Source organism: Patagioenas fasciata, chromosome 23, assembly GCF_037038585.1.
Source record: "Patagioenas fasciata isolate bPatFas1 chromosome 23, bPatFas1.hap1, whole genome shotgun sequence".
Lineage (NCBI taxonomy): Eukaryota > Metazoa > Chordata > Aves > Columbiformes > Columbidae > Patagioenas > Patagioenas fasciata.
Genome location: NC_092542.1, coordinates 4780764 through 4804716, shown reverse-complemented (window position 1 = coordinate 4804716; position 23953 = coordinate 4780764). Strand labels below are relative to the sequence as shown.

The following is a 23953-nucleotide window of genomic DNA, read 5'->3' as shown; positions in this document are numbered from 1 at the left end:
TGGCACAGCTGCTCACCACAAGCCCACACCAGAAATGAGGCATCGGCGCCTGTGCACCCCTGGGTGCCTGGGGAGGCTCTGCCCACCAGCACGCTGAGGGCGATGCGGTTCCCACATCAGTAAGTCGCAGCTCCTCTGTGCTGCTCTCAGACCTTTTTATCCTATTAAAGAAAAATCCAGCCCTCTCTCCTCCCAGGGTTTTGCTCACATCCAAATTATCCTCAACTGAAAAGATCTGCTGAGGACTCGGCACCGACTGCTCTGAGCGATGCTCAGGCAGAGCTGCGCAGGGGTGATGTGTCCCTGTCCCCAAAACACCCATCCTCACTCTGCTGTGGTGATGATGCGGCTCCTCTTCTTCCCTTCCCGGTACACTGTGGTGGCTCGGTGCTGTGGGCTGGCATTCCTGGGGTGCTACATTTCCACACTGCACCATGCCTTTTGTTCCAAGGCCCTCGTGACACCACGGGGACTGGTGGGCACAGGAGTTGCAAGAGCAAGGGACAATTAACACAGCTGGGCTCCATGTGCTCAGGCTCACTTCAGCAGAGTCAGGACAGACCCCACATCATTACTGTACAAACTGGGCTGTATTCACACACATGCACATATGTATAGATATATTATATACACTGGGCTGTATCCACAACACCTTTTCTATTGCCAGAAACCCCACTGTGCAGTATGGGACACATATTGCTGGAAATCAAGCTCCTACACACCCTATGGCCACACCAGTGTGCCCAGGGGCTCCTCCAAGTGCACCCACACCTTGTACGACATCCAGCACTGGAATCCATGGTGGGATGACTTGTTCCCACCTTTGCCAACCAAAGGCCCATGCGGTGCCACCGCTATGTGCTTCCCTTCTTGAAGCCTCCTGTTGCATGGTCTTTAGCCTTCGTCTTTCCTGAGCAGAAGGGCTTCTTGGCTCCAGGCTGCAGAACAGAGAGACAGTGAACATCACATTTGCCCGTCAGAGCTCAGTGTGTCCTTCACACCACGTGCAGATGCCCAGCCTCTTGGGATGAACTGACAGACCCTAAATCCCCAAGTCACTGGCAGATGGAGCAGGCTGTCGCATGAAGTACCAGAGTTAAGCATTGCCTGCAACCAAGTGACCAGAAGGCATCATGCCTTCCCCATCTGCCTTCCGGAGAATGGGCACAGCCTGGAGGCTCCTGCACCTGGTCCCCTGAAAGGCTCTGGGTAACACCACGAGGCACCTTCTTTCTACTTGCAGGACTCATCTTGGGCACCTTAGCACTGGCTGAACATTCAGGCTGTGCCCCGCATCTCCTCAGCCTTCCTACATCATCGGGGCAGACACGTCTTGTAGCACCTCACTGAACTCACAGGTGCCTCCTGACCACCATGACCTTTCTTCCCCAAAGGGCTGTGGGGCATTGGAACAGGCTGCCCAGGGCAGTGCTGGAGTCACCATCCCTGGAGGGTTGGACAGACAGAGATGAGGTTCTCAGGGACATGGGGGAGTGCCAGGGAATGGTTGGACTCTATCATCGTAAAGGGTTTTTCCAACCAAAATGATTCTAAGATTCTATTCTATGATCTGCCACTAAACACTCAGGGACGTTGTACTTCAGGTCCCCTCCTGGGATGTGCTCGCCTGCTCCCGTGTTCTCACCTTCTGCAGTTTGGCCGCTCGCAGCAGCCGCTTCTCCTGGCTCAGCTGGAGCTGTGTCCTCTCCAGGGCCTCTCTCAGCAGAGCCTTCTCTTCCGCCTCCTTGTAGACCTCAGCATCCAGCTTGGACATCTCCTCCCGGCACCTCTGCAGAGACGCTTGGTTCAACCTGTGCAAAACAGGAGGGGGTGAATCCGTCACTGCATTGATGCCCCTGTCTCCAGACGGGCTCTGCCTGGGGGTCACAGCTACTGAGCAAACTCAGATCCCTCTTGTGTCTTTCCTAGGATCCCCCCATAATATGGGGTGACACCAAAGGGCATCAGAGTGCCTCACACCTTGCAAGGACCTGCACAAGTTTTAGCAAAACTTCCCCCCACTTCATGCAAAACCCCACTCCTCTTGCCTTTGCCAAGACCCAGATGCCACCTCTTCAAGGCGTCCCCCTCCTCGCACCCACAGCGAGTTTGGAGATTGTTATCAAACTTCTTGCCTAACTTTGAATACTGAGACATATCAACACCAGCCCTGAAATATCTTTCCACACCGTGTTTTCCAGAGTTGTGGGCAGGCAGACTTCTGCATTTGTGCTGCAAACAGCAGCAGGGCTTGCACAAGCCTGCTGGTGGGTTCAAGACCATCTCAAGACCCCCAAGACCATCTGCACCACTCCTGTCCCCGAATTCCCTGTCACTTTGCATCCCAGGACCAGGTCTCACCAGTAACGACCACTTTGCCCTTTGCTACCTGAGTTGCTCCACGTTGGCCTCGTAATCTTCCAGCATTTCTTCTTTTCTCTCCAGACAGCTCTTGAGGTGCCTGATCTTATCATACAGCAGTGCCAGGTCCTTCTGTCTCTGCAGTCCCGCTTTCTGCCTCCCCTCCCGAGGAAGATGCTTCAGAGGCTGCATTCCCGACAGCTCCTCCATCTTCAGCAGCCTGCCCAGAGCACCAAGAACATCCAGGTACTGCAGGGGTAAGAACAGGGAATGCTTTATTTACTAGGGCCTGCCAACTCCTCCGCCACATAACATCACACCGCTCAGCCATCTGCTTCCATTCTGCTCTACAGAGGGAGATGAAAATATCACAAAAGGAAACTGCTGCGTGCCTTCCCTTTTGTTTAATTTCCACCCGTGCTTTCCCTGGGTGAGTTTTTCTGAGTGCTCCTAAAAAATACGGCCGCCTGGGGTTCATCCGTGTCTTTGGGCTGCTTGGAGGCACTTTGAGAGGCGACACATCGCAGCCCCTCTCACACCTGGGGTCCCATTCTCAGCAGCAGGACTCCTTGGGGTTGAATTGTTTTCCAACGTTCAAATGTGCTGTTTTCCCTAATGGAATTTATTCTGCATCTTTCGGAGGGAAGAGACCCACTGACACAACCCCACCTCCTCCAGCAGCCACCTCCATCATTCTGCAGCTTTTCTCAGAGAATCATTTTGGTTGGAAAAGCCCCTCAAGATCATCGAGTCCAAGCATTCCCCAGCCCTGTCCCTGCCCCATGTCCTGAGAACCTCATGTCCATCTGTCCAACCCTCCAGGGATGGTGACTCCAGCACTGCCCTGGGCAGCCTGTTCCAATGCCCCACAGCCCTTTGGGGAAGAAATTGTTCCCAGATCCAACCTCAACCTCCCCTGGTGCAACTTGAGGCCGTTTCCTCTGCTCCTGGTGCTTGTTCCTGGGGAGAAGAGACCAACACCCTCCAAACCTCACATCATCTAGTAGGCGTGTGCATTGATGAAGGTTTCTGTCCTCCCCAATCATCCCCGTCCTTGAGGATCAGCCCTGACTGCCCAAGGGAACACTCCCAAAAATGTTACGTGGGAAGGGGAGAAGGATGCACCACAACATGTTCTGGGGTCCCAGAACATCCTGGTAGCCCCCTGGCACGCCCCGGGTCTTGTACCTCACAGCTCACCCTTCACCACAGCCCTGGTGATGATTGCTTCCTTCAGCAATGAGTTTGAAAACAATTTACCCTCTATGAGCACCGGGTACCACATGAACACGTCTGTCACTGACATACCATCTTCTCACCGAGGTCCATCTCATCTGCCATCTCCAAGCTCGCTGCCCCATCGGTGGCCCCGTTCAGACCAGAGCCAGGAACCTGCACAGACAGGGAAAGACCAACAGAGCCCACAGATCTCCTGGCTTCAGGTTGAGCTGCCTCGAGCACCCTTTCTGCTGCGTGGGATAATGGCCCTGGCAAGATGAGGATGATCCAAAGCCTGGCAGAAGCTGCCATCCCCTCTGCAAATGCTGCATCTTACAAGCTGCCCGATTATATACATTTCTCCCTCGCTTCTCATCTTCTTATTCAGCATATCTGGAAGCCTAACCCTCCCTGCTCCAGGGCATACTTTTCCAAAGGAGCCACAAGCACCATGAACCACAAAAGTGCCTTCTTACCTTGCTGTTTTTTAGCTTTGCTCCTGACACGGCTGCAGGTTCCTTCTCAAGACCTGTTTTCTGGACTATATCCTCTGGTAGGTCTTTCATCAGGACCATCAGTGGCTCTGAAACCTTGTTCATGACAACTGGGGGCAAAAAAACACCCAACAAATCATTCCACTCTCTATGGGACATGTTGGGGTTTCATATCACAAACATTTTGAGACTCACCAGGTTTCCCCTTCTAGATAGATGCACAGGCTATGGAGTAAAGCTGGCACCAGCCTTTCCCACTGGCATCTTTGTCCAAGCCTTTGGGAAATTGCTTTCTCTCCATAAAACAGAAGCAAAACTATTTTCCTGCTGGCAATTCAGAGATTGCACCACAAACTGCTACTCTACTTGTAGCTTCTAACAGAGAGGACACCGCTTTTCCATACTGCTCTCAACACAGGGATAATATGGGATGGAAAGGGACCAAACCAGAAGGAGTTAGGACAAGCAGAAGATTCTCACAGTGTGCAGTATTCACAAGGTTATGCATGGCCAAGGCTCCGTTCCCTGAGGTGACAGCCACACTTACCTGAGGGCTGCATCTTCTCCAGTATCTTTATTCTCTCCCGGAGCTCACCCAAACCTTCCTTTTGGCGCTGGATCGTTTCCTCGTGCCTGAGGCCTCGGCATTTCGCACCAAGGTCGGCCAAGTCCAACGCCGGCTCCTGGAAGAAGCCCACCTGGTTCTCGCCCAGGCTGCAGCTTGGCTCAATGCGAGCCCAGCTTAAACCCGCCTTAAACACGGCCTTGCTGAAAGACGCTGGTCACTTGGCATGTGCCAAGAGCAAAACCCACAGTGTCTCACCCTACACCCTCCCTGTGAGTTTGTGGGGTAGAATAGCAGTGTTGGAGATGCTTTGGACACATCGCTGTGCCAGCCACACTCTGGTGGGGACATTAACCTTGCAAATGTTCCAGAGAGCTGGCAAAGGCCACGTCAGCATATTTCTCTTGCATTTTGTGCTACCGCAAAGCATTTACTGTTTCCTACACACCGATACACTTGGTGTCTTGCATTTATACATGATCTCATACATTATTCTCTTTCAAACTACACCCATGCGCACAGACATGTGCATTTCCCTATCCCAGCCCCAACCAGCTCGCTGCATCGTGACAAATACTCAAAGATCTAGGACGGAGCAGGGCCAACGCTACAACCTGCACGCAGCTAATGATGGCTGCAAATGGCCCACCAGTGCTCACCCCCGAGCACCGCTCAGCGAGATGCGGTTCGCTCCTGACCCGCGGCTTTAGGTGGGCTGCACCTCCTGCTCCCCCTCCCCATCGCTTCGTGCGGAACAGGACGGGCGATACCTCCCGCTCGTCATCTGGCTGTGAGTCAGCGCTTGGTCCCCACGCATCCAGCCCTCCTCGCTGGCAGGCTGGCTGCCACCGCTGCGGAACAGGCTGTACAATCCCTCTACAGTCCCTCCATCTGCTGCACCCACCTTTGAGTTCTTCCCATCTCCAGCACTGGGGAAATCAAAGAGGAATTCAGCACAAGGAGCATTTATTCCTGTCCTGTGCAACAGGTTACCCCTAACTCCCGCGGATTCAATCCTATTAAAAAAACCAACACAACTGATTTTGTGTCACCAATACAGCCAGCATCAGGCTGAGCAAGGTTGGGAATGCTCGCAGATCTTTCAGCACGCTGCTATCCCATCTAATTGGCAATTACAGCAGCCATTAGCACGCACACAACACTTCATGGCTCCAAAGTGCTGTGCAAACACCAGCTCACCTGCCAGCAGCAGGAGCAGCCGGCCATCCTGTGTTCCCGCCAGCTTTGAGCAGAGCCCAGCCTTGCCTGGACATCGCCAGGTCTCACCACGGTGCTGAGAAACACCCTGCATGTGATTGATACTCACAGAAAACCAGGACTTACCCTTTCGGAGGCTTCACCCGCCTGCCCCGGCACTCCAGGAGCATCGTCCGTCTTCTCGGCCGTTTCTCGGGCGGCATCCCGCAGTGCCTGGCAGTCGGCTCGGGCTCGTCTGTGCCAAGAGACGAGACCCTTGTGGGACACTGTGATGGATGAGGGTCACCCAAACAGCTTGTGGAGAGCAGCACCCCGGGTACCCACTGGTGACTAGCACAGCGTGGGTGGGAACAATCACATCCACTGGCTTGAGCTCCACTAAAAAAAGTCCATTTTGGTTCACATGGCACTTCCATATGGGCATTGCTGAGCTCAATGCTGATGTTCTCACACACGCCTTTTGCTCCCGGGGAGACACCAAAATAGAATCATTGGATCATTTTGATTGGAAGAGACACTCAAGATCACTGAGTTCAACCATAACTCAACAATGTCACCAAACCATGCCCCTGAGAACCTCATCTCTGTGTCTGTTAAACCCCTCCAGGGATGGTGACTCCATCACTTCCCATCAGCTGCTGGGAAGCTACAGAGCAGCTTCGGCAAAGCATAAGTTAACAGCAGCATGTACCTTAACTCTTCAGCTGCTGCTTTCAGGGCTCCATCCTTCTTCTCCACCAGGCTGGACATCTGGGAGAGCTTCTCTCTGAGCAGGTTCAGTTCCTGCTCTTGGCGTTTCACCTGGCTCAGGTTCCGCTCCAGTTCCACCTTCTGCTCCTCGCTCAGCTCCCCTGGACACACAACAGCTCGGTGTGTGCCTGGTGTCTCCTCACTCAGCCCTGGGGCATCTGCAGTTCTCTATGAAACGGATGTGACCCCTTTCCCCAACGCACCATCACGCATGTGTTGTCACTACCCCATGTCCCTGAGAACCTCATGTCCGTCTGTCCAACCCTCCAGGGATGGTGACTCCAGCACTGCCCTGGGCAGCCTGTTCCAATGCCCCACAGCCCTTTGGGGAAGAAATTGTTCCCAGATCCAACCTCAACCTCCCCTGGTGCAACTTGAGGTCATTTCCTCTGCTCCTGGTGCTATTTCCTTGGGAGATGAGACCAACACCCTCCAAACCCCAAGGGCTTTCTTGGCATGAGGGGCCCAAAACTGAACCCAGTCACTTAGCCAAGGCCAGGGAGGAATTCACCTACCCAAAGAGAATGAGACCACTTGCTTTGCCCTGAGAAAGGCAACAGCATTGCTTGAGAACAGTGACATCTATTTCCCATTATCTGCCTGTACCCACCCTTGTTACTGCTCAGAGGAGGGATGAGAAGATGGAAACCACCCAATACAATTCACCCACCTCTCATGTCTGACATCCTGGCCCTGGTTTCCACCAGCTCCCTGGTGAGTCCGGCGATGACGGCCTCCTTGGACAGGAGGATGCTCTGTGCGGCTGCCAGCTCCTTCCTGAATCTCCTAACAAAAGGACTCTTTTCACCAAAAGGCCTCAAGACAAGTTGCAATCATTCCCTCAGGCTCCCTGAAGCTGTCACTGCCATGGCTGCCCTGCTCCCACCCCCTCCGAACATGACCATCATCAGCAAGTGCTGCTTACACACAACCGGGCATCTCTGCGGCAGGAGAAGCCTCCAGACAAGTTCCTGATGTTGACTGGTGAGCATCACCCTGAAATCCTATGGGACAAAATAAGAAGAGCAGATTACTTCTGTGTAAAGCATACACATTTGGTCTGTTTGCTCCTGCTGTGTCCTCTCCTTCACAACAGCTTTGAAGACTGAGGACCCTCATTCTTGGAGACCTGGGTCTCTTAGGCTCCAGTTCCAACGGTATTTAGACAGTTGATGGAACCACAGAACATTTTGGGTTGAAAGGACCTTCCCAGCTCCCCAGTGCCACCCCTGCCATGGGCAGGGACATCTTCACCAGCTCAGGTTGCTCAGAGCCCCGTCCAGCCTGGCCTGGGATGTCTCCAGGGATGGTTCATCTACCACCTCTCTGGCCAACCTGGGCCAGGCTCTCACCACCTGCAGGGGCAACAATTTCTTCCTCGTGTCTGGCCTGTTCCTTAAATCCTTCCTTGCTCAGGATCACTTAGGCTTGGCTGCAGCCAGAAGTGCCCCAGTGTTATGGCTTTAGCGGGCTCAGAGCCCTTCTCCAGCAGGAACAACCAACAACAGCCCCCAAAGCCACAGAACAACACAACGTGTGAAATGGCTTCTTCAGGGACTCACAGAGCTTGTCCTGCATTCAGGCAAACCTCAAACCAACAACTTGCTGCTGTGGAAGGCATTTTGTAAACACATTACTCCGTCTCTATATAATTTCACATCAGCTGAGAGGGCTCCTAATACAAACTCACCCCATGCAACCTTTAGCTACCTTCTAATTTTTCCACAAGCGCTGCATTTTCCTCCTCCAGCTTCTTCTGCTGCTGCTTGGTCTCCACCAGCCTTTCCTCTAAGGCCACAATTGTCAGGGAATGCTGCTTGATTTGCTCTCTATATTCCAGTATTTCTTCCTCCAGTTTCTGCCTCTGAAACTCATTCTCCTCCTGAACGGTCTTGAGCTGCTCGTCTCGCACGAGAACCTGTTGCTGCAATGTTATCTAGGAAAGATGACGTGTGGTTGGAAGTTTTGCATGTGTTTTCATTCGGGATCATGATCTGCATCATCTCTCCTGGCTGGCAGTTGGACAGACAGAGGGAAGGGAAGGATTTTGGCCCCAGGGCAGCAGGGACCGGGGAAGCCTTCTTCACCCAACACACATCTACGTGCACATGGGGATTGTTGGAGGTACCTCTCGTGTCGCAGCTTCCTCCAGGTTGCGCACAGCTTCTCTCAGTTTGCAGTCTGAAACCTCCTGCTCTTTTGCCTTCTTTTCCATTACCTACACAAGGAAATTCGCAGTAATTGAGAAGGTAAAAAGCTTGCAAAAATCCACCTTTCTCTCTGCAGGTATGCATCTATGCGTGTTTTGGTGAACAAAACCCACCACAGTCCACTGATGACCCCTGACCAAATGCATCACCATGCTACAGAGCACTTTCAGATCTAATTATTCCAGCGTGAAAAGTTCTGCTTTACATCCCGTGCGTGCTACTGACCTCAGTCACACTTCGCAGGTGGCTCTCCAGGTCTTGGGTCTTCTTCTGTTCTTCCTCCAGAGATTGCTTGCACTTGTCCTTCTCCTTGGCGATGGTGCTCTCCAGAATCTGAGAATGGACAGCCCTCAAATTCATTGAAAAAAAACCAAACCCAAACATACTTTGGGGAGTTAAAATCACATACATCAATACAGGAAGATATCTGGGCTCTTGGGGCTGCACCCAGACAATTTGGGGTTGGAGGTTCCTTCCTCTCTCTAGGCAATGTTACTACATACACCTCTTTTTCCTGCATAACAGTAATTTTCCTAAGAAACCACCATGCCGACATACCTCTTTGTTCTCCTTGTCCTTTTCCAATATAATTTGATTTATTTTTGTCTGTAGGTCTTGCTCATGTTTCGCTTCCAGCTCCTTCACGTGCTCCTGCAGCAAAGCCGCCTGTGACTCCTGGACTTTCTCTAATTGAGCCTGTGGGGAAACAGTAGATACCGAGGAGCTGGAGGAAGCGTCTCAGCAGGAGAGCAAGAAATAAACATCCTGGGCACATTCAGTAACAATTAGAGAGAAACAGCTTCCATCCTTGCGGACACTTCACACTGACAGTGGGCTCTGTCTTCTCCATTCTCCTGAATTTAGTGCAGACCCAGGGACCTCTGCTGCCACACATTCCCAATTTGGGTCCCATACTGGTTCACTTGGGACTACCATCGTGTTTACCAATAGAAAGATCCCCAACTGACTCAGCTCACATACATACACATTTCTGTACCTGTAATAGCCTCTTCCTCTGTGTGGCTTCCTGATAATCCTCCAACAATTCCCTGAGAGCAGCCAAGAGCCCTACAAAAGCCAACAGAGTCTCAACGTATGAGATGCTCACACAGCCCACACACCCTACCTGGAGCATCCTCTGAGGCCTGGAGCCCCCCTCACCTAAAGATGGAGGTCCACGTTCCTCCATGGGCAACAGGGAGAAGGGACCACCAAAAGCATGGGCACCACTCTGACACTAGCTGGGATACCCAGAAAACACGCTCAGTGTGGGCTGCCCTCATGTTGCACCAGGGGACATTGGGGTTGGAGCTGGGGAACAATTTCTTCCCCAAAGGGCTGTGGGGCATTGGAACAGGCTGCCCAGGGCAGTGCTGGAGTCACCATCCCTGGAGGGTTGGACAGACGGACATGAGGTTCTCAGGACATGGGGCAGTGCCAGGGATGGGGAACAGTTGGACTGGATGAACTTGAGGGGCTTTTCCAACCGAAATGATCCTGTGATTTTGTGTGCTGGTGTCAGCTATCAGAGGAGACCAACTCCACCTGGCACACACAGACCCTCACCAGCCTCTTGCTGTGGGATTCAGGCTCAGAGGTGCCCTCAGAAAGGCTCCTGGGGCCAGCTGAGGGTTTCCTCTCTAAACTTACTGGACCCATGGCACATTCCCACCCCCAGGAGATCGCTGAGACATCTCTGGAAGGGATCCTGGCTGCGCACACAGCCCAGCTGCCTGCGCCCACCAGCAGACTTGTTTTCCTTGTCACACACTGTCACCCGTTTTGCTGCGTCACCCCGTCTTCTCTAAGCCCGACGCTTCTGCAAGAGCTGAGGATGGCTCGCTGCTGCAGGATGCTCCTGGTGCTATAATTACCGCTCTGCTAACCACAGCGGCCTCACAGCTCCTGCACCCTCACCAATGCTGCACCGCCCCAGCGCCGCCCAGCACGTCCTGCACCCCTCTGAGATGCTCATTGCTGCCAGGAGAGCGATGTTCTCCCTCCCACGCTGCTGTCACCGCCATCACTCCTCTGCAGTGACACTCCACAAGACAAGATCATAGAACCACAGAACAATTTGGATTGGAAGGGACCTTCCCAGCTCCCTCAGTGCCGCCCCTGCCATGAGCAGGGACATCTTCACCAGCTCAGGTTGCTCAGAGCCCCGTCCAGCCTGGCCTGGGATGTCTCCAGGGATGGTTCATCCACCACCTCTCTGGCCAACCTGGGCCAGGCTCTCACCACCCTCAGGGACAACAATTCCTTCCTCATATCCAGCCTGAATCTCCCTCCTTTAGTTTAAAACCATCACCCCTTGTCCTATCACAACAGGTACTCCTAGAAAGTCCATCCCCGACAATGCTTTGACACAGACTTGTGCTACTACAGCTCCCATGCTTTCCACACACTGTTCAGCTAAACTTGGTTTTGGCAAACTCCACACAGCAATTGCTCTGCTGCTCCACGACAGATGGGGCACAGGAAAGGGACGATAAAATCAATTCTAACCTTGAGACAAAGGGTTCGGATCTCAGCCAGCACCACAGCCACAATCACAATCAATAAGCATTTCCTAGATGCCATCATGGCAAAAGTCACTTTGACTGAATAACCACGATGGCAGTAGGTCAGGTCCACCACACACAGACATCCCACAGACAAACCCCAGAGTCCTACATCTGGCACTGGCTACACAGGGTGACCGGTGCCGCAGAGGAATAGAGCATGCACAATGAGCAGGATTCTTTCATGCCCAAACTCCCTGAGATTTGCACCAATATGAGGGTCTGGCATTCCCAAGCTGGTTGTTCTCTTCTACAGCTGGCTGACTAGGACATCCCACCTAGAGCAGGTTTGTGCCCAAGGACACCCCGTGGGACACAGACCTTTGCTGGAGGTGTGTGGGTCCAACCCTGCGCTGGCCAGGAGCTGCTCTGTGTCCTCCAGCCAGGACAGGAGGACAGATGCCATCTCCACCGCTGCCACTCCAATGGCCGAGACGGAGGGGTCCAGGATTGTCACCTCCAGCCTCCCCAGCTGCCCCCGCAGGCTGTCGCTGCTGCAGGAGCTCCTCAGGCACTCCTGCAGAAAACACAGCGGTGAACAAGGTGGACTCCATGGGCTTCTGGAACCTGGGAAATAGCACAACATCTCTGAGAAAGTCCTGGGTACAACCATAGAATCACAGAACGGTTTGGGTTGGAAGGGATCTACAAAGGTCACCCAGTGCCACCCCTGCCATGAGCAGCTCAGGTTGCTCAGAGCCCCGTCCAGCCTGGGCTGGGATGTCTCCAGGGATGGGGCACCCACCGCCTCTCTGGAGGTGGCAGATGAACACTCTGAACCACATGAACACTTTTCACTTCATGGGTCAGTATCTTGGGTGGGAACGGTTCCTGGCAGGCCCAGGAGAGGACACTTTGGTGACACATCCCACTTCTTTCCAACCAACACTTCTGGGGGCTACACTCACCTCTCGTTGATCTGGAGAGCTGTGCCCTTGCTGGTGCTGATGCACAAGCACATCTTTTCTCTGACCTATCCTCAGGCTGCTGAAACACCCCATGCCTCTTATCTCCTGGCTGCCATTTTGCACACAGTGTTTAAAGGACTGACCTGGAGCTCACACACGGATTTCTTGAACACCTCCAGATTTGCAGACACCTCCTTTTCCTTTGAGAGCCTGGAGCTTAATTCCTCCTGCAGACCCTTCTCTCTCTCATGGCTTTGTTGGTTTTCTTTGCAGACCTCCCCGACCTTTTCTATCACCTGCAAAAGCACGTGAAGGTAAAGCAGAATAAGACATTGCATTAATACACTTTTTCAGCTGAGGGACCACAGATTGTTTCAGCGAGTGATGACTGAGACTTGCTGCAAACCACGGCAGACTCCTGGGCCTCTCCATGTTGCAGCCCATTGACCCCATCCAAGCTTTGGGGGATAAAAAATATCACATCTCCTTGACATTCTGGAGCTGTATCGATAACCTGGGAGAGCTGCGGCACGACTTACAATCTAGAGAAGCTTGGATGTGACCAGCACTACTGTGCATGGAGCAGGCACTGTGGCCATCCTGCAGCGGCCAAGTTGAGCAAATGTGGGTTTTGGAGGCACCGAGCATCTCCGTGCGCTGGCGTCCAGCCTCACCTGCTGCTCCGTTACGGCTTTCCCCGCAATGCACGCTGCTGCTGGAGAACAGGCTCGCATCACTCGGGTTTTGAAGGACTCCAGCTACAGCAGAGACGGACACAGGAGAACAAAAATCACAGAGAATCGATACTGGCTCTGCTGCTCCACTCTCCCCAACCCTGCACCCATCAAGGCAAAAGGTGTCCTGGTACCTGCCACCTTGGACACCCTGTGCACACTCCTGCCATCCCCTCAGGACATCGTATTAGCTCATGCACCATTCTCACCATGCAACTTTTCAAGGGTGCCCTGACACCCCTCTTTTGACCCTGATTGCTTGCACCCCGCCAGTAGCGAGGCACAGTGGTTATTCACACCCCTCTTGGCCTATAAAGGTGCAAGGTGTGAGCACCAGAACCATGCACAGGGGAGGCCAAGGACAACATGACTCCTGAACATCTCCTGCTGCTTTGCTCTTGCTGTGGCAGGGTTGTAACGACTCAGGGACAGTACAAACTGCAAAGGATGGACAAACTGAGCTCAGCAGCTGCTCCATCCCACCCTCCAGCAGGGATTTCTGATGGCCAACTCCTATTTCCTCCTGCAGAACAGTCAGGGAAGGCTGAGGATGCCACCCCCAGCCTCTCTGCAGGAGACGACAACCATTTCCACTGAGATTACTGCTTTACAATCCCATATCACAGCTCCTCGACACGTGGCTGCCTCTGTGCGAACCTACCGGGCAGCACGCAGACCCAAAAAATCTCCATCTGCCCTTAAAAGCCTGAGGTTGCCCTTTGGCTCAGCTCTGCACAAACACTGGGTTTATTTTCCAAACATGTAATCAAACTGTCCACAGCTTTTTTCTGCCTCTCATTGACCGAGTCTGCTAACAAATTCGTGCTAGCAAAACTCTGAGTTGCAGTTTAATGGGGGAACACGACCTTCTTGTGCAAAGCACGGCTTTATCCTGCTGCGATGTTGTTCTGCAAAGGGCTGTCTCTGCCCGGAGCAGCATTGTCCAGGCATGGAGGAGGGTTTGCATGGGTGCCAGACAACATAACTACGATTATAGAGACTATAGTGCATCTCTGTATCCTATTAAACCCGCTGCATCTTCCACGCTGCCTATACAAATCCTGTGGATAAGCCTATTATACTGCACCCAATGACAAGTTAAGCCCCATGCCAGGGTTTGGACGCTGCATTTCCTTTCCTGCATTCAAGCACAATGTTCTTCCCCATGGGAAAACGTGCATTTTTGCTGCCTCCAGCCCAGCCTGGGGGATGTTCAGCTCCTCCCTACCTGCTCCTTGCTCTGCCCCAGCTCCGCTCGCAGCAGCCGCTCCCTGCGCCCCATCTCCCGCAGCTGCAGCACTTGCCTGGCACAGGTTTCCTTCAGCTCCTCCTCAGCCTGCAAGGACAAAAAAAGAGCATTTGCACATCAAAGCAACACCCGGCAATCATGCTGAAAGCACTTTTTACCCTAAGTATTCCATATTCACATCAGATGACTCCAAATACAGTACTTAAAAGAGGCCTATAAGAAAGATGGGGACAGACTTTTGAGCAGGGCCTGTTGTGATAGGACAAGGGGTGATGGTTTAAACTAAAGGAGGGAGATTCAGGCTGGACACGAGGAAGAAATTGTTGGCCCTGAGGGTGGTGAGAGCCTGGCCCAGGTTGGCCAGAGAGGTGGTGGATGAACCATCCCTGGAGACATCCCAGGCCAGGCTGGACGGGGCTCTGAGCAACCTGAGCTGGTGAAGATGTCCCTGCTCATGGCAGGGGTGGCACTGGGGGAGCTGGGAAGGTCCCTTCCAATCCAAACTCTTCTGTGATTCTATAATCCTATGAAACAGCAGGAGACAGGAGCAATGCTTTAGCAGGGGGGTGGGTTTGCAGCATCAGACCCTTAATGCTGCAGTTCGCCGCGGTTTGGTCCCTGGGCCATCATCCACCCGTGACTTTCTAACCCACCGCTCGCTCAGCTTACCTTGGCTTTCTGGGCCAGCTGCTTTCGGGTGCCCTCCTGCTCAGTGCAACACTTCTGGATTTCCTCCTGCAGCCTCCCCACGTCACGTTCCAGCTCCCCAATGCGCTGCAAGAGTCCCAGGACAGAGCAGGGTCTCCCCATTGCCTCTCCGCAGGATTTTATCCCATAAGCAGTACATTCTCCCCCTTCTATCCCATTAATTTACCATGGAATTTTCCTCTAACCTATATTTACTGTGGTTAGATTGGCTTTCAAGTGGAATTTCAATCTTATTATTAACACTGTTTCCCTGCATTGTAATGCGGTATTACAATTTTTACAGGAGTTTATGTTTCTCTGGTTCACTATGCACATCAGGTGCCTTCTATTACAAGAATCAGATTCAAAACGACTCTCTTAAAACGCCCAGTTAATTATTCTCTCCATGATGCACTCCCATCATTGCTACTTTCCCGTGTGCTCCGTCACCCCGAATGACTTGCAACTCACATTTCGGCACGCAATTATTACTTCTCGCTCTCCGAGTTCATGTTTCATTTCCTCTTTAATTCTAGAGCACTAGAACGAACGGCAACAAAAGGAAAAAACAAATCATCAGGACAGGCAGATACGGTCATTTCTGCAGCAAATGACAACGTGAGCGCTGTGGGACACCAAGTACCGAGCAGGATGCTTCCCCAGGATGCCTGGTTCCCCTCCCACCCACGGAGGCTCAAATATCCATATATATCCTTTTTTCCATCAGTTAAAGGGTTGATCCTCATCATGCATCTCCAGAGAGCTGCTTGGGGAGGATGCTCAGCCAGGTATAGCGACCTCTGCCTGCATCCATGGGCCCCACGGATCTTTTCCACCGCTTAAAATCCACAATAAATCACTGAAACCTCCTGGAACAGCCCCTAGTCAGCCAGCCAGAACCCAGCTCTGTGCTTATTATGCAGACGATGTGGCTCTGCCGCTTAAGGAGGGAGCTGCAAATACAAAGAAACAACCTGCTGCACAGGCCGCTTTATTTAAGGGGAAAAAAAAACCCAGGCTGGGCTGCAGGGAGCCACATCAAAACGGGGTTTCCATGGCTCCTCGCGAAGAACTTGGCACAAGTGCTTTGTGTGTAACAAACAGCCACTGTGCCATGAGAAATGCAGGGCGGACAGCACCTGAATGCACAACAAGGGGGGGGAATTTGGCTGGGGGAGGCGACACGGCTCTGTGGGCATCGCCCGGCACCAAGACACGACCACAGCCCCGGTGCTGGCACATCCCAGGGGCAAAGTTCTGTTTGCATGCAGCCAGGACCCCTGGGCTCCAATAAAGAGCCACAGAAATAGCTGCTGCGCCGCTTAACAGAGAGAATCAAGCCTTCTCAGCCTGGTTTCCCACCTTAACCCTTACGCGAGATGGTAAATTACCGAGCCCCCTCATTAGGATGTTAACCTTGGCAGAAACGACCGTGAGCTGATGGTCCTTTTCCCTGCTTTCCCTCTTCATTTTCTCAACGTCATCCTTGAGCTGCTGGATTTTCTGCTCCTTCCCGGCGATCTCCCGTTGCAGGCTGGTCACTAGACCTTGAGAATAACAGCGCCGGTGAGATGCTGTGCAAGAGCATCCCTGCACAAAACCCCTGAGCGACTGTCCTTCCCTCTTTTTTGACAAGCTCGCAAAGCAAATTCAGCTTTGGGCATGCTGTGCTGGCCATCGCTCCGTGACAGCATCACTAACAGGTTCCTCAGGGCCTGGCAGCAGACGCTCCCTGGACGAGCAGCTCCTACGGATCCGTTTTTGCTGCGTTATTATATCAGATCCGCAGCTTTGCTCCCTGCCAGGCACTGATCCTACTCCCTTATCTTAGGCAATGAAACCGAGCAGAACACTTGTGCTAATCTGAACGTTTTACAGAAGCAAATATTTTGTGTACACGCTGCATTCCTTGTGCCTGATAAAGACCATTGGAAAAGGTTTATGGGCCAAGGTGGCCTTTGCAGGTGGGTACAGCCCCAAGCAGCTCAGAACCTGCCCTGCAATCCACACTTGAGACTTTTTTTTCCCCTAAAAATTCTCAGTCACATCACTTTGGTCCCCAAAGTGCCCCTCACTCCATGGCGCTCATCAAGTCAGAGCTTTGGTGCACAGAAACATAGGTCGGATGACTTCTAAAAGCTGCTACAAATCGTTTGTTGCCCTAACAGCTTTAGCAAAGCTCATTTATTACCAATATCAGGTGCCAAACTGCTTCGTGCCCTTACACAGAGCTCCAGGGATAAAATACCTGCAGCCAAAGCGTGGTCCCTCTTCAGCTTCTCCCCTTCTTTCCGCAGCCTTCCGATCTCCAGGTCTCTTTCGTAGAGGGAATGGCTGAAAACCTGGCTCGAGCCTTTCTGCAGGTTGCTGATCTGCAAAATACAGGTTCACCTGCCATATAACTTATTAATACAGCCCCCTTTGGAGAGGGAAATCCAGTGCTGCCAGGTCCCGCTCTGATGGGGTTACTCTTGAGCATCTTTGGCTAACTCTCAGCAGTCATTGCTTCAGATTGGATGAACTTAAATTCATTTTGGTCATTCACACTCAAATCTTAGTATCAAAAGTGCGTAGAAGCACTGTGTCCGCTGCCTGCGATGCTGTGAATCCACGGCTGGGTGACACTAATGTGGCAACGAGCAGAAACGCCTGCAGATTTGCCACCTTCTCTGGGCATACCTATATATTATCACAAACACAGATCCAGAGCTGCTAATAAATCATGTTTCTGCTTCAAAGACAGTTAGTCCAGTCCTCACTGGAAACAGGGAGTAGGGAATAGCTTGTGCTACCCACTGCAGGCAACACCGCTCTGCAGATAGCGCCAATTCGCTTCCCACTGCTCAAATGACCGGTTTCACGAAGCAATTACTGGAGAGTATAGAAGAGGGAATAGAGGGAATCCACAGGTGGAAGACACTTTTGTCAGAGAAACGAAAGCCACTGGGAAGACAGACACTGCATGTTTCATCTCACAGAATCATTTTGGTTGGAAAAGACCCTCAAGCTCATCAAGTCCAACCGTTCCCCACCCCCGGCACTGCCCCATGTCCTTGAGAACCTCATCTCCGTCCGTTCAACCCCTCCAGGGATGGCGACTCCATCACTGCCTTGGGCAGCTGTTCCAGTGCTTATAGTCAAAGGGAAACTTGCACAGAGAGCAAGCAAATGCACAAAACAAAAAAAATTTGAAGAAAAACCAAACCTACCTCATTTCTCTTGGTTTCAGGCATGCAACCTGCTGCTCCGAAAAACTGAGTGTTAAACTAGAAGTACGTCTGTATCTGAGGTATTTTCCCTGATCGGTGCCTATTGAGGTGTTCAGTACCTGTTCCTTCAGGGCTCTGATCTCCTCTGTTTTGGCTCCCAGCTCTCGGTCGAAGGTGAGCAGCTTCTGGCTCAGCTCCACCTCGTTCCTCGCCGCCGCCTGAGCCAAAGTCTTGGCCATTGCCGCGATCTCATCCTGCAGATCCCTTATCACAGCGTCTTTCTGCTTTGATTCTGTTTCCAAACCAGACAGGTGACTGATTTCCTTCTCCGATTGCACAAGCCTGTCACCCTGCAGGCAGATTACGGGTGACATCTGTCACTCTCCGGTTACGGAGACACCAGGGTGCCTGCTCCACGGGTACCAATGCACGGACCCGCTTGCCCTGGCTTCCCAATGTACCCAAGTCCTTTGCCCACCCTACAGTCCCCATCCCCAGGAGCAGTTGCCTTTGGTGACAGTCCCTGCATCCTGCTGGGACTCATGGCCAGACACACAAACAGGAGCGGGACAGGGATGGTGACACCCACACCTTCCCCAGCATCACCTTCTCCTGCAGGACATCTGTGTCGTGAGTTCCGGGGGAAGGGGCTCCCCCCACACCACTCGCACCATTGCCCGAGATGTTGGTTGAAGCTGGAAGAAAGCAAACAAAACAGCAGCAAATATCAGCACGAGAACGATAGAATCATAGACCACTTTGCTTGGAAAAGCCCCTCAAGACAATCGAGTCCAACTGCTCCCCACTCCTGGCACTGCCCCATGTCCTGAGAACCTCATGTCCGTCTGTCCAGCCCTCCAGGGATGGTGACTCCAGCACTGCCCTGGGCAGCCTGTTCCAATGCCCCACAGCCCTTTGGGGAAGAAACTGGTCCCAGATCCAACCTCAACCTCCCCTGGTGCAACTCGAGGCCGTTTCCTCTGCTCCTGGCGCTTGTTCCTGGGGAGCAGAGACTGATCCCCCCATGCTATGCAGCAGTAGCGCTCCTTGCAGCATCCCTCTCACTTGACTCACAACTATTCTAAGGCAGCAGCTCTTTTACAGTCCATGAACTTGGTTCACAACTGGAAGAGAAACCAACTCTTTGGCACTAAAAAGACACCAGTGCTGGTAATAATACACCTCTGTGAACAAAAAAAGCCTCAAGGCCAGCAGAGACAGGACAGATAAGTCTCCTTGGACTTTTCAGCATTGCCCAGCCCCACAGAAAGCAGCTCCACTTTTAGCTTTGCACGTACGAATAGCCACGTTCACTACGATTAGCACATCTGGATCCTTTTGGCTGTATTTCCCCAAAATCAGATGCATACATGCTAACCTGGAGCACGTTCTTTCTTCCTTTTACCTTCATGGCAACTTCAGGTTCTGCCCCTGGACACGTCTTTCAGCACTGCTGCTGGCACAGCCTCTGCTCTGGAACACCCGCCGTACTTTGGCACTTCAACTATTGACGTTGTATTAATTACAACTGTGCAAACAACCCAACCCCAAACCAGGAAAACCACCAGATTGTGTCTCAGGCCATAACAAGCTACATTTGTGGCAAAAAACTCATTCTCCAGCTGTACTGTTCTCACAAATTCCTTCCACTGCCTGTTGCTATCGCATGCTTTATTTTCAGAAAGGTATCAGCTCTTGATCTAGTTTATAGTCCCTGCACACAAGGCAGCCAGTAACTGCACTTCAAAGGAGGAAAAACCATCACTTCAAGCAGGGGACAGCAATAGGTGCACGAGTCACCGGTGCAGATACAGTTATCGCCCTTCCCAACCACACACAAGGAAAAAGGAAGAGGAAAAGTCCCTCAGCTATGAGGGCAACGGCATTCCTGTGCATGAAATCACCGAACCCTTTGGGATGCAAAAGACATTTAAGATCATTGAGTCCAACCTTTAACCCAACACTATCAAGTCCACCTCTAAACCATGTCCCCAAGAACCTCAGGCCAAACATGAGGAAGGAATTGTTGGCCCTGAGGGTGGTGAGAGCCTGGCCCAGGTTGGCCAGAGAAGTGGTGGATGAACCATCCCTGGAGACATCCCAGGCCAGGCTGGATGGGGCTCTGAGCAACCTGAGCTGGTGAAGATGTCCCTGCTCATGGCAGGGGTGGCACTGGGGGAGCTGGGAAGGTCCCTTTAACCCAAACTATTCCATGATTCTGATTCTCATCTACATCTCATATCACAGCCCATTTCTTAACTGACCCATGTGCCACCAAGGACCACACATGGTCTCCAATTATATCCACTGGACATGGACTCACACCTGATCTCTGTCAGCGCTCGTCACTTCTCAGCTCATATCAAAACCACCTCTGCTCGGATCAACTTTACCCAACGTTGAGTTGCTCCAGGAGGTGACCTGGCTACGAATGACCCAATTTGGCATTGGGAAATACCTGGCCTCACCATGGAGGTCCTGCTGAAAGCGTCTGGTGGGACGGTGGTGGCCACACTCCTAGCCCAGGCGCTGAGCGGTCGCTTCCGCAGCGGTGGATGTGGCACGTGGCCAGCTGCTCCGGGAGCCCAGCTGCCCGGAGAGCCGGGGGGATGCGGCCCCTGCAGTGAAGGGAGGTGGGGAGGAGATGCAGGAGTCGGGGGCTTGGGCTCTGCAACGAACTGGAGCTGCCCGGTCCATGCTGTGCGACGTTTCACGGGCGGATAGGACATCTGCAGTGCAAAACAAAACCAAACACAGTGTCAGCAAGATTTTAGGAAGGTTTTTAGCTCCTGATGAGTGTGCATTATGTGGAACAAAACCCAGGCACAGATCTGAGTAGCAGCAGAATTTCAGTCCTTTTCCATTTCCATTTGCCAACTATCAGGTTTAAATCAGGAATCCCAAATATTTTGTGGAAATCAAGATAAATTACTAAGGTTTGCTGCTTTTTGAGTTCTTCCCTCTCTCTAGGTTTGACTATCCTAATTCTGCATGCCGTTTGCAAAATGGGGACGCCCTGGTTCACGTCTCTCCTGGCTCACACCAGCTGTCCTGCCCTCTCATTTCTCCCATTCCTCACGCTGAACCAAACCCTCTCATTGCACTCCTGGCTCGCCGTCACACTTTTCAGACCTATCACACATGTAATTAGGACAATATCTGGTCTTCTCCTTATGAGCAAAGCTTCCTGGTGCAGAAGAGACAAGCCACCATTGAGGTCTTTAATGTCAGGTTACAAATGTCCTTTCTGCCCACTTGTCCTGAGCTCTGGGGCACTGCAGATGTGACTCACAGCTGGGTGTTGCTCCTCTTTATATCACGTTCCTCTGAAACTAGAGAAAACGAGAGAAAATTCCCTATATTATAGGCCATTGACACCTCATGGGGTGCGATGCGGAGGTGATTTACTCTCTGCATTCAAATGCTTCAAAGCTGTTCCACCAGAGGAAGATGAAGAAGCGCCAGAAGCACCGCAGAGCATCTTCTGGGTCACGGTGCAGAACTGGGTACATCCTACTTTTGGAAATTAAAATGCTCCCTGCTCCAGCAAGAACCAGCTCTACCTGAGCAGCACTGGCACCCCAGCTGCTCTGCCTTCATCGTGGAGCTGAGCGGATTTTAAATGTCTCCTGGCCAAGGCTTTCTGGACAACTTTGGATCCACTGTCTCAGTTGCTACACCAGGAATCTTGCCGAGACCCCTAAACCCAGTATTTGGGTGAAGTTTTGTTTGTGCACGGGCACTGCTGGGAGACCAGGCTCTGCATCTCCCACCACCAGGTACACAATACACATTTCCAGGACTGTGTCTCAGTATCTATTTTCTGGTATTCCTCAAGAATCAAAATATTACAAATAACACCAGATGTTATCAATCCTTAACTGCATAATAATCCAAAAGCTCCATGACCTCCACAGACATCCCTAAAAAAGCTGTTCTCCCACAGACAGACTGCCGCTATGTTTGACGACATTCTTTCCAAGTTTACAATCACTTTGGATTTCTCTTGTGCTCCCAAGTCAGCTGCGATGCCCTGGGCACACTGTGCAGGACAACACGGCATCTCAGCTACGCACAGCACAGCCCAGCACCTTCTAGTTTGCTCTTGGTGGGATCCAAAAGCAAACAGCTGTGTTAGTAAGTAGAATTACAGAACAGTTTGGGTTAAAGGGACCTTTCCAGCTCACCCAGTGCCACCCCTGCCATGAGCAGGGACATCTTCACCAGCTCAGGTTGCTCAGAGCCCCGTCCAGCCTGGCCTGGGATGTCTCCAGGGATGGTTCATCCACCACCTCTCTGGCCAACCTGGGCCAGGCTCTCACCACCCTCAGGGCCAACAATTCCTTCCTCATGTCCACCTTGAATCTCCCCTCCTTTACTTTAAAACTATCACCCGTTGTAGTAACTTTTGAGGAAACATTAAAATGCAAATAGAGGAAAAGGATGTTTTCCAGACCTCATGTCCAAATTACTGTCCTCAGCTTTTCCTTTTTTTCCTACTGACCTGCCCGAGTTCCTGCAGCAGAGGGAGCTCCAGCTTTTCCTTTCCCCACCCTTTGCTTTTCCTGAGGATCACTCAGATGAGTCTGGGAGCCTGATCCTGCTCCTGGGGAGCAGCAGCACCCACCCGTACCTGAGCATCCCTTTCCATCCTTACCTGGGCAGCCCCGTCCACCACCAGCTCGAAGGATGCTCCCCCGGCTCCGAAGCGCAGAATATCTCCTGGACTCACTTTCACGGCCGCATTTTGGACCTGGCAGCCATTGACGAAGGTGCCGTGGGGGGAGTTGAAGTCCTGCAGGACAAAGCCGTTGTCCCAGGCGGTGAATCTGAGGGCTGCCTGGTGATCGGCTACACCTGCGGACTGGCACGGGCAATCAACAGGCAAGCAGGGAAACCTGCTGGAAAGCAGCTCAGGTTTTGTTATTGATTTGCTGAGCCCGCCCTCTCCTTGCTGTACATCCCCGCAGAAGCGAGATGGTAGCCCTGGGCGACCAGGGTGCACCCTCCTCCCCGCATACAACCCAGCATCCATCTTAGGACCATGGACTTCCTCAACCCTACCTGCAGGACGATGTCGGACCCTTCGTGTCTGCCTATCGTCGTGTGCGGCTTCAGCTGAAAACACCCCTCCGAACTCTTTAGAAAGGCTCGCATCGTCCGGCCCTTGCACCTGCAAGGCTTGCATTATAAAACACAACAACTGCCCGCTTAGCAACCCCCATCCAACGCAGGCAACTGAGTCAAGGACGTCCCGACCAACTCGTGCACTAGAATTGTGCAAAATCAACCCAAACGCGGCTCTACCGTGGCCGGTAGCGCAGCCACAGCTTCGCAGTAGCCTTGGAAACCCCGGCTGGTCCGGAGTCTGCTGCCACCCTCCTTTTTCTCTTTGTTTTGGGTTTCTTTTCCCCCTCCTCCTTTTTCCAAGCAACCGGTCTGGCAGCACAACACAGCTCTGTGCCAGGCACAGCTCTCCCTGACAGCAGGTGACACACACAGGAGCATTTCCCCACCTATCAAACAACTCACAGGGATCCATGCATGTTGCCGCTGAACATTTTTCCCCCTTTCTTACTTATTTTTTTAATTAATCCCATGCACAAACAGGTCTTGCAGCCTCAGGTGACTGGATTAATGTTGCCACCTGGTGCCGAGGACGCTGTGACCCGTTGGCACGCTTCTCAGTCAACTTGCCTTCATCCCAACCTGCCAAACACCCCTTTTCAGCAGAAAACAGGAAAATAACACACCCGCCACCACCACCCAACCCAGCAGCCTCTGTT

The 23953-nt window shown here is 52.4% G+C and overlaps 1 protein-coding gene across 1 annotated transcript; it reads right to left on the bottom strand.

The window, feature by feature from the left end:
- Window positions 1-603: 603 nt before the first annotated feature.
- Window positions 604-23498, bottom strand: FHAD1 (forkhead associated phosphopeptide binding domain 1). Its single transcript, XM_071798376.1, has 28 exons — window positions 23232-23498; window positions 22825-23031; window positions 20626-20896; window positions 18774-18862; window positions 18287-18517; window positions 17207-17330; window positions 16375-16505; window positions 15430-15498; window positions 14941-15045; window positions 14251-14358; window positions 12963-13046; window positions 12432-12584; window positions 11702-11897; window positions 9814-9884; window positions 9375-9512; window positions 9042-9149; window positions 8735-8824; window positions 8317-8542; window positions 7532-7610; window positions 7277-7392; window positions 6548-6707; window positions 5983-6091; window positions 4621-4756; window positions 4056-4183; window positions 3670-3753; window positions 2390-2610; window positions 1646-1811; window positions 604-938 (listed from the first exon to the last, which is right to left on the bottom strand). The coding sequence occupies exons 1-28, from the start codon at window positions 23322-23324 to the stop codon at window positions 855-857; spliced, it is 3777 nt and encodes a 1258-aa protein (XP_071654477.1). The 5' UTR covers window positions 23325-23498; the 3' UTR covers window positions 604-854.
- Window positions 23499-23953: the final 455 nt, after the last annotated feature.